At 35.4% G+C, this 11,056-nt stretch overlaps 1 protein-coding gene across 1 annotated transcript; it reads left to right on the top strand.

Annotated features, from left to right (window-relative positions):
• Window positions 1–646: 646 nt before the first annotated feature.
• Window positions 647–9,958, top strand: LOC306880277 (mitochondrial adenyl nucleotide antiporter SLC25A24-like). Its single transcript, XM_079433719.1, has 10 exons — window positions 647–1,113; window positions 2,226–2,352; window positions 2,572–2,659; window positions 3,882–3,993; window positions 5,903–6,061; window positions 6,393–6,545; window positions 7,068–7,175; window positions 7,266–7,433; window positions 8,764–8,914; window positions 8,998–9,958. The coding sequence occupies exons 1-10, from the start codon at window positions 931–933 to the stop codon at window positions 9,177–9,179; spliced, it is 1,431 nt and encodes a 476-aa protein (XP_079289845.1). The 5' UTR covers window positions 647–930; the 3' UTR covers window positions 9,180–9,958.
• The last annotated feature ends 1,098 nt before the right edge of the window (window positions 9,959–11,056 follow it).

Genomic DNA, 11,056 nt, shown 5'->3' with positions numbered 1-11,056 from the left:
CTGATATCTGATTCTCTATGTACTAAATTATAATAATCGCTATGCAGTCTTTTGAAGCTATATTTATTCCATTCATATCTGACTACTGTAGTAACTCGCTATATTTAGGATGATCTAGGCCAAGGGATTTGTTTCTATAGCTGTGCAACACTAAACTGAAGATTAAGACCACAATTGTGCATTGCACATTTTAGCATGCAAGCAATAATAATAATAATCATCATTTTATTAGTACAAACAAAACTAATAAAACGAAAAAATACATTTTATTAGTAAAAAAAAAAAAAAACATGCTATTATGCATGGCTTTCTGTAAAGCTGCTTTGAAGCTATGCAAACAAACTAATATAATAATTATATAACAATAATAATAAAACATGTTATTAGTGGATTTTAGAGAATTGTGGAATAAGGATGCTATCTATCTATCTATCTATCTATCTATCTATCTATCTATCTATCTATCTATCTATCTATCTATCTATCTATCTATCTAAATACTAAATACATATGATGCATTATAGTCCACAGTGCAATGAAAAATGGGAAGTTGAGCATTAATTACTAAATGCAACCTATGTTAAGTAATTCCTGCCAATGAGTCAAACAGAAAAAACACTGCTTGAGCTTGTGTACATTTGGGTGTGTCCGTCTAAAACGAGGAGGCACCTCGGGCAAATACCCGAGTAATGTTAGTCACTCCTTCTCAGCTCAGCCCAGACTGAACCTCTACACATTAAACCTGATACAGGGTTGCGTTTCAAGCGATAGTGGCAATAAAAGTATGATTACTGCAGTCTAACACAGTGAGGCAAGACGTTAAGGGAGGGTCTGTTTTCTCCATTGCCAAGCAACATCTGCTGTTCTTCTTCTGCAATCTTTGGATCCCGTGCGGTAGAAATATAAATACGGTATACATAGCACTTCATCATGCATCAGCTTATAAGGAAATTCGTGTTCACCGAATCGCATTGTTTGGAGGAGGACAACACGAAAACTTTCGCGGAGCTGTTTGAGAAGTTGGATGTTAACAAAGATGGGAAAGTGGATGTTTCTGAGCTCAAGACGGGCCTGGCTGCTTTGGGCTTCTCTATGGGGAAAGGAGAAGCGCAGGTAATTCCAGTTCACTGGCTCACTGCATTTCTGTTCTTGACTCTCTTTTGTTTTTGTATATCTGGGGTTTGGGTGCAATAGAAACCGCTTAAACCAGTAAACCACGTTGACAGGCTTTTGGGTTCCTATATTGTTCGCATGCAAGGGAAATTTACTACTAAGAAAAATCCACCATCTTGTTTGATGCAATGTTGCAGATAATAATACATGCTTCTAAGCTAAACCATTAATAGTAAATACCAGAAGTAGTACTTCAAAGATATGATGGGAAATGATGCATTTAGTGCCAGCCCACAACCTCCTCTTCTTCCTCCTCTTGTAATATTTGATGCTATTTAATTAGGAGAAAATATAGTCATGCTTTTAATTGCACATAGAAATAGTCACCAAACTTTGACTATATGAAATAACAGACAATAGCTTATTTGCCTCAACAGTCCCCCAACATCTCAGCTGTCCTTTCAGATAGGGGTTTCCAATCATATACAGGTAATACCATTTCCTGTCTTTTGCAAGGAAGTGCATTTGATGCAGATGGGTGGGTATAAGACACTCCTGTACTGCTCATGCTCATATTAAACCTACATTCCATTATCCTTTGACGTTCCTTACTCATGAGACAGCTGATATAACCCCACCTCGCCTAAGCAAATGAGACTCACTGTATCAAAGTTCAAAGACAATGAGTGTGCCAGCAAACTCATCAGGTCACATAGATACATTATAATGTTTTTCTTGTTTTGTCCGTATTGATTTTGGGGACAAATTTGCTCATCAAATTGCTCATTTGATTTGTGTTCAAACCTGAATTTCTGCATTTTACTGAAGTGTGAAGTAGTCTATAATTGCATCTAAATGATAACACTGGGTAGCACTGTTTTTAAAGTTTACATTGATGTCAGAACAAACTGAGCTGGGTTTGTCTGTTTGAATATGAAAACGAGGGCTAAGCGTTTTTCTTTTAATCCAGTTAAAGGTTGATAAGTCATTGTTTCCAGACAATCTGTTTGATGTGCAAAAATATTAATGTTTATATTATTTTTAGGTTCTAGTACTCAGTGATGCACATTTTCCAGGAACTTCATGGACTGTGTTATGTTTCTCTCTTAAAGAAAATTGTTGCCTCTGGAGACACCGATAAGGATGAAGGGCTGGACTTTGAGGAGTTTTCAAAGTATCTGAAAGAACATGAGAAAAAACTCAAACTGACCTTCAAGAGTCTGGACAAAAATCAGGATGGTAAGATTAAAGTATACTATATGTTTTTTTTGCACTACTTCTCTCAGGACTAATCCATTTTAAATGAAAATTGCTATATAAATAAATTTACATCCAGTAATGTAAAATCTTACATCCACTAATCATGCTAATTTAGAAACTGAAACACTTGTCATTGCACCTTCTGCTTTTGTTGATCATAAAATAAACATTAATTAACAACATTAATTGCATATGCAGGTCGCATAGATGCCAAAGAAATCCAGCAGTCACTTAAAGACATAGGCTTAAAATTGACGGATCGAGATGCAGAGAAGATCCTCAACAGGTACTCCAAAGGCCTGCCTGCACCAAGAATGAAATGAATGAACAATTGAATGAAAGGTTTATTGAGTTTATTTAATTTATAGCAAAGCAGCCTGTAACTCACTGGATAATAAAGATTACACTCACTTTGCAAAATATTACACGTCTCATACAAATTTCACTTGCTTTAATGTAATAATAAAGTGACAGCTTTAACTTCTAAATGGAATAGAACATTTATGTATAACTCTTCAACACATCTGTGTTGTCAGTGATTAGTAAAGGGCACAGTATGATTGTGTATAGTCTTTGCTTGTGAAATACTCATGCTTAATCTAATAAATCCACTGATAAAGTATTGCAGACGGCAGGGTTTCTTGGGATTTCTATAGTTATCATGAAGGAAATGATTATATATGATATACTCATTAGACTCTAGGATAACTTTATCACATAGGTGACCCTGGACCACAAAACCAGTCATAAGGGTCCATTTGAGATTTATATGTCATCTAAAAGTTGAATAAAGAAGCTTTCCATTGATGTATGGTTTGTTAGGATAGGACAATATTTGCCTGAGATGCAACTATTTGAAAATCTGGAATCTGAGGGAGCAAAATATCTATATATATATATATTGAGAAAATCGCCTTTAAAGTTGTCCAAATGAAGTTCTTAGCAAAGCATATTACTAATGTTTTGATATACAGTGCCCTCCAAAAGTATTGGAACAGTAAAGACAAAATTGCTCTGTTGGCTGTGGAGTCAAGACATTTGCAAATATGATTAAAAGATGAATATGAGACAAAACTACAGAATGTCACATTTTATTATTAGCCGTTTCAACACATATATGTTTTACCAAATAAAAAGAACAGCACTTTTAGAGTTCATCCCACTCATTGATGTGAGTCAAGGCATTTATTATCACCCAATAATAAATGCCTTGACTCCACAGCTAACAGAGCAATTTTGTCTTTACTGTTCCAATACTTTTGGAGGGCACTGTATTTACGGTAGGAAATTTACAAAATATCTTCATGGAACATGATCTTTACTTAACATCCAAATGATTTTTGGCATAAAAGAAAAATCGATCATTTTGACCCATACAGTGTATTGTTGGCTATTGCTACAAATATACCCGTGCTACTTTTGACTGTTTTTGTGGTCCAGGGTCACATAGGACATTATAATCCAGATTCACGTCTTCTCTGATCCTTCTTTGACCCTTTGTCCTCCAGTATTGATGCGGATGGAACTATGTCTGTGGATTGGAATGAATGGAGAGAGCATTTCCTCTTCAACCCAGCAGATAACCTTCAGGAAATCATACGCTTCTGGAAACACTCAACTGTAAGTTCCACACAAACATTATATCAAATATTGCATACATTACCATCTGATTTGAATCAGGTATCAGTTACGAAGATCACTAGATAGAGTGTAGTCAAATGGTCACATGTCGTCGGCCCACTCAGACGCCCATTGAGTTGTCTAGTCAGGCACACAGTTCAGTAGCCCTGTAATCAGCTTGGCCAGCCATTTATATACCTCTGTCAGTGGGAAGGATTGGAGAATCATGGGAAAAGTGTTGAGACCAGGCGTCTCTTAACTGATTAAGTGTCAAAAGTTAATGAAAGTCACACAATGTGCAAGCCAACTTAGCATCTCTTGCACGCACACATTTATGTAGCTATATGAATAAGGACATACTATAGTCTATAGACTTGCATTGTTTTAAATAAAATTAATTATAAATACTACTGATTACCTCTAGGCTCTAACATAAACCAAAGCCCTATTTTTCCTATTTAGAATTAAAATAATACAATGTTTTTGTTTGTCCATTTCTTTTATCTAAATTTTTTTTTCCTATTTCAGACTTAAAATAAGCTTAGGCCAAAAATCACCCAGTCACTGGGTGATTTTCAGATTTTTGAGCAGTGCATGTTTAGCTCTAGTCTTCTCAGCCAATTGCAGCGAAGCTAATTTAAGACTGTCCTGTACTGGGATTAGCCCTAGATGCGCTTGTCATCTGACTGCTGCACTGATGGAAGCGCAGTGAGGTTGGGCAGAGATGAAGAAATGAATCGGGACTGTAATATTGTGAAGAGAGTAGGTGAAGCAATAGGTCTTCATTGCAGTTGTCAGCGTCCACGGCTGGTGTCAGAAGGACTGGCAGCAAAGTATCAGCATGGCTTTGCTGCAGGAGCACAAGAGAGAATGGCTCATCATTGATTTTGAGGATGAAGAGGCAGTATATGTGATGGATGTTGATATGGTAGGTCCTCTGATCCGAATTATTTCATAGAGGCCAAACCACTTTTGGCCCACTGAGTTATAGCCCCAATGTTATATATAAAGTGAAAATATGAAATTGTTTGATGGTAGAAATTGAGGTATTTTCATTTCTAAACAGCTACATTTCATATTAACAATGGCATAGTTAAGAAAAAGTCTGTACGTAAATTGATAGTTCATTTACTCACCCTTGTGTTGTTCCAAAATTGTATGACTTTCTTTTTTCTGTGGAACATAAAATAATATATTCTAAAGAATGTTGGTAACCAAACAGTTTCGGTTCCCTTCCATTTTTTGGACTAAAAATACAGTGGAATCAATGGGAACCAAAACTGTTTGGTAACCAACATTCCCCAAAATATCTTCTTTTGTGCAAAAAAAAAGTCATACAGGTTTGTAATGAAATAAGGGTAAGTAAATTATGTCAGAATATTCATTTTTGAGTGTCCTATCCTTAGTAAAAAATTAATGTCACCTGTACAAGTCTGTGATGCAGTCCTGATATGTTACATAAGATGATGGCATTAATGACTTTAGATTACACCAGGAGCAAGGTTGTAATTAATTGTCCCTTGTGAATGATAAATCTTCAGGGAGTCAGTAGCTGTGCAGTGTGAAAGGTTAAAGGTCACAGTTGAACCAGCAATGAGACCCGTGTTCGTTCTACTTACTACTGCAGCTTTCACAAAGATACTGTTATAGTTCATCCCTGATATTTGCCTATTATCATATTCTTTGCATATTATATGGACAGTCACAAAATGGTGCACAGGATATCATTTTCATATTTCAATCCAACACTAAGACAAAGAACCTTTTTTCTCAGAGTTCAAAAACTGGGTTAAGCCATAAAAATATGAAATATATTTGACATTTAAATTTGGATCAGTGTGGTTTAGTACATTAATTTGTAGATTAGAATAGTTGGTTAGTAACTAACTTTACCTCTGTTGTGTGCTAGGTGTTGGATATAGGTGACAGTCTAGCTATTCCAGATGAGTTCACTGAGGAGGAGAAGACCACAGGCATCTGGTGGAGGCAGCTTGTTTCTGGGGCCGTGGCAGGGGCGATCTCTCGAACGGGCACAGCCCCCTTGGACAGAATGAAAGTCTTCATGCAGGTGCAGTTAAACCCAAATTCAAATTTATACTTCAAAAATGTTTATGTACTCATCCTTGAAACAAGATACATTTACTTGAGAATATAATTGCATGAAGTAAAATAATTTTTATGTAGTTAATGAAAATGTATCTTGTTTTAAAAAATGTTTTATTGGAAAACAAGACAAAATACTGATGAAGAAAATGAGTTGGCTGAAATAGTTAAAACGGATTGCTTCAATAATTTGACCAATTAAAATTTGAATTGGCTGATAAATATTTACAGTATTTAATGTAATTACCTAATATCCACTTGAATGGAATAATGACAGCAAATCTATACTTTTATAGGTTCATTCCTCAAAATCCAACAAAATCAGTCTGGTGGAAGGATTCAAGCAGATGATTAAAGAAGGGGGCGTGGCCTCTCTGTGGCGGGGTAACGGAGTCAACGTCATAAAAATCGCCCCAGAAACTGCAATCAAATTCATGGCATATGAGCAGGTGAGAAAACAGAGAAAGATTATTTCCAACTTTGATCTTACATATCTAGTCCAATATGACTAATGTGACACTGAGAAAACCACGTTACCAAGAAATCCACAAACATTGAAAACCACTTCCACTTTTGTATTTTTTTTTTGCCACAATCTTGCTTTTTATCTTTGAGCTATTATTTTTCCTGGTAAAGAAAAAACAAGCAAAACAACTGATCACGTTGGGTGAGATGTCAGTTCCTCAATATTACTTTGTAGATTATGGAACTGTATTACTGAATAACGACACTGCTGTGATTACACAGACCAAATGCTCATGTGACATTACTTAAGTGTCTTACACAAGCAGCATGTCAATGAGAGCTATTTTAACAGCAGCCATTCACAAAACCCTGGACTGGTAATCTGGTGTGGATGACAGAGGATGATTGCAATGGAGAAGATCGCATTTCCTTTACCTAATGAAAAGATTGTTAAATCTTCTGTTAAATCAGTCTTGCATAATGTGTTTTGGGTTGTGCTTTAACAGTATAAGAAGCTGCTGACCAAAGAGGGTGAGAAAATCCAGTCACATGAGCGGTTCATGGCTGGCTCTCTGGCCGGTGCGACCGCTCAAACAGCTATCTACCCCATGGAGGTGAGAAATGAGATCCATGGAGATGGAATATTCCATAGATGTTCCTTAAAGAAAGAAAGAAAGAAAAAAAAGTTTTTTTTTTAATTTTAGGTAATGAAGACCAGACTTACTCTGAGGAAGACTGGCCAGTATTCTGGGATGTTTGACTGTGCCAAGAAGATTATGAAGAAGGAGGGAGTCAAGGCCTTTTATAAAGGCTATGTACCCAATATCCTGGGAATTATTCCGTATGCTGGAATAGATTTAGCAGTGTATGAGGTGAGTACAAACTCTGGAACACTGTGAAATTCTTCAAGTTTATATTGTTAGACTGCATACCCAGTTTCTGAATTTCATATCAAGTTCATATTTTCAGACTAGGTGTTGCACCTCTGGGTATGTTTCAAGTTTTTGGGAAAAAAAAAAAATGAAATTTTTTTGTGACCTATTTGGGTATTAAAAAAATAGGTAATCCCAACAGTTGTTTCCCTTATTGACAGCTGTTGTCTGTTAACTAAAACGGAAAAATAGTTTTCATTAAATGAAATAAAGCTGAAGTTAAATAAAATATAAATATTAGATGAAAAACTAAAAATAACACTTAGGTTTACATGAAAAATAGAAATGTTGCTTTGGCTACTAACTGAAATAAAACATGTTTAGGTTGAAGTACTAAAATGACTGCTAAAAATGTAAATTGAAGTGAAAATAATTACTCAAATTCACCGCGCTCTTCCGTTACTTGATCTTTTTATTTTGGTGCGTCAATCTGTTAAGTTACTTAGTATAAGAAATTATGATCCGCACTCACGAGAACAGTCTTCTGAGTCCATCAATGTCTTGCATGTTTTTACACGCACAAATTTTAACCACCTGTCTTTGAAAACACCCTCCGTGATGGGACAAAAAGTTTGTTGAGTAACCAAAGTGTTTAAAATATCACCTCTGGGAAAAAGCCTTGATGGTATCTTGCATTGAGATTGGGGCCCAACCTAATTCATGCTTACATTGATGTACAATTGTACTCTGATATGTAATTAAATAATTTCTAAAATATTCAACATTCGTCCCTGACCAAAACAATAAAGCCATTGTGGGCCAGTGCACTATAATGTTCTACATTCAGTCTGTTTTACAGATAGATAGATAGATAGTCAGACAGACCATGGAGATCTGCCTTTTTGCATAAAGTAATTGTACCTAAATATACGGAGAATGGTCTTCATTTTTCGTTTTATTTAACACTCATCACTGAAGTGTTATATAAAACGAAAAAAGAAGACCATTCTCGTGAGTGCCGATCATAAATTCTTATACAAAATTACTTAAATTAAAATGAAATCTGAAAATATAAAATTAAAAGATATATAATATATAAAAAAATTACTAAAATAACATTGGTCTCTTGCTGATCATTAAAACAAGAACAAGAAACTAGTTGAAGTAGTGATGCTAAAACTAGCTTGCTATTACCTTGAAAGGACTATTTTAAAATACTACTTCTGCAATATGGAACTGATTTGTCTATGCTATCTATTTATAAGATGACATACTTTTATTTTAAGCGAAACATGAATAAATGTTATTTTGACTCTTTCTCTCTATACAGTCCCTGAAGAACGCCTGGTTGTCTCGGTATGCTAAAGACACTGCTAACCCAGGGGTGCTGGTTCTTCTCGGCTGTGGGACCATTTCTAGCACATGTGGCCAGTTGGCTAGTTACCCTCTCGCTCTGGTCCGCACACGCATGCAGGCCCAGGGTAAATAATCAAACCAGAATATGCACAGGATATGTCAATTTTGCACTGTGATTTGCCTGACATTTTCCTTTTATTCTCCCCAGCATCATTGGAGGGATCGGAGCAGGTGTCCATGTCCAAGTTAGTGAAGAAGATCTTGCAGAAAGAGGGCTTTTTCGGGCTTTATCGTGGGATCCTGCCCAACTTCATGAAAGTGATCCCAGCTGTGAGCATCAGCTATGTGGTGTATGAGTACATGAGGTCTGGATTAGGCATCTCAAAATGATCAATGTCTTGCATGTTTTTACACGCACAAATTTTAACCACCTGTCTTTGAAAACACCCTCCGTGATGGGACAAAAAGTTTGTTGAGTAACCAAAGTGTTTAAAATATCACCTCTGGGAAAAAGCCTTGATGGTATCTTGCATTGAGATTGGGGCCCAACCTAATTCATGCTTACATTGATGTACAATTGTACTTTGATATGTAATTAAATAATTTCTAAAATATTCAACATTCGTCCCTGACCAAAACAATAAAGCCATTGTGGGCCAGTGCACTATAATGTTCTACATTCAGTCTGTTTTACAGATAGAGATAGTCAGACAGACCATGGAAATCTGCCTTTTTGCATAAAGTAATTGTACCTAAATATACGGAGTGTCATTTTTTTAAGTTAATTAGGTTGGTTACGTTGGGCCGTAGTCAAGTCTGCTGCAGTCAGTACTGTTTGTATTTGTTCTGTGAAAAATGCTAAATACACACAGTAAAACAAGGACCAGAGAAACAATGCAAAATGGGAAACCACATTAGGACATAAAGAGCTAAATGTGCCTTATATCATTTGTTCGAACTCTGTGTGGGTTACTTTACTATACATTGGAATTATAATTAAACATTTTGTGTTGCCTTTATCCCCAAAGTTTGCTTATTCTAGAAACTCTTGTTTATATTAAAGGTTGTATTTTAATACAGTGTGTTCTGATGTCTCATTGCATAATTGTTTATAGAAATTAATACTTTTATTCAGCAAGAATCCATTAAATTGATCCAAAAGTTACGGTAAAAACATTATTTTACAAATTATTTATTTCAAGTATGCTGTTCTATTGAATTTTCTATTCATCAAAGAATCCTGAAAAAAGTATATATATATTTTTTCTTCAAAATATTAAGCAGTACAACTGTTTTCAACATTGATAATAGGAAATGTTTCTTGTGCACTGTGTCAGTATATTAGAATGATTTCTGGAGAATCATGTGACACTTAAGATGAGGAATAATGCTGAAAATTAAGCTTTGCATCACAGGAATGAAATACATTTTAAAATATATGAAAACATAAAACAGATGGAGGTTTAATACTTTTTTTACTGCAAAATGAAGACTTTCTTTCTCAACTGAGAGTAGATCTGATTGAATTTATTAATTTAATCCAATAATCCAATCTAATCAAGACATGTTCTGGGCATCTATCAAAGCGTTTTTAAGGAATAACTCCTCTGGTAGACTTAAAAAGAACTATCTTGAACAATTATCAGCATTAGAGAATAAGTGTTGGGAATTAGAGAGGGAATTGGGTTATACATTTTCTAAAGAAACACAAAATAAATTGAATGTTGAAAGGTCTGCTTCGACAGAGAACAGAATATTTAATGCATATTATAAAACATAAATATTACATAGATGGTAGCAAAGACTCCTTGCGCTTATTTTGAAAAAACATGAGCAACGTTTCAACATTAAGGCAATCAAAACCTCTAAAAGTGGTCTCACCTCACATCCCACAGACACCAATAAAACATTCAAGGAATTTTTTGAAAAATTATACACTTCAGAAACCTGACCCAATGTAGACCAGTTGAATTTTTTTTTTTTTTTTGACCATTTAAATTTAACCAAGCTTTCAAAGGAAGAAGCTAACAGTCTAGACTCTTAAATTAAACTGGAAGAACTGCATAAGGCAGTATTAGCTTCACATAAGCTTCCCAGGTAGAAAGGGAAAAAGATCTAAGAAATTAATCTTCTGAGATCCGAGGATCCTTGGTTGAATGGAAAGTCAAGGCCGCAAGGCCTGGCACAAAACTTAAGTGAAAGTGAAAATGACGTGACATACAGTAAAGTATAGTGACCCATAGTCGGAATTTGTGCTTGCATTTACC

The sequence above is a fragment of the Barbus barbus genome (assembly GCF_936440315.1).
Source record: "Barbus barbus genome assembly, chromosome: 14".
NCBI lineage: Eukaryota > Metazoa > Chordata > Actinopteri > Cypriniformes > Cyprinidae > Barbus > Barbus barbus.
This window is presented reverse-complemented; position numbering and strand designations above follow the sequence as displayed.

What these genes read in the sequence shown, in the direction of transcription:
- LOC306880277 (XM_079433719.1), top strand. Translation starts at nt 931, where the DNA reads ATGCATCAGCTTATAAGGAAATTCGTGTTCACCGAATCGCATTGTTTG. An exon ending in TGGGGAAAGGAGAAGCGCAG is followed by an intron (nt 1,114 to 2,225) that starts GTAATTCCAGTT and finishes TCTCTCTTAAAG; the next exon opens with AAAATTGTTGCCTCTGGAGA. An exon ending in AATTCATGGCATATGAGCAG is followed by an intron (nt 6,546 to 7,067) that starts GTGAGAAAACAG and finishes GTGCTTTAACAG; the next exon opens with TATAAGAAGCTGCTGACCAA.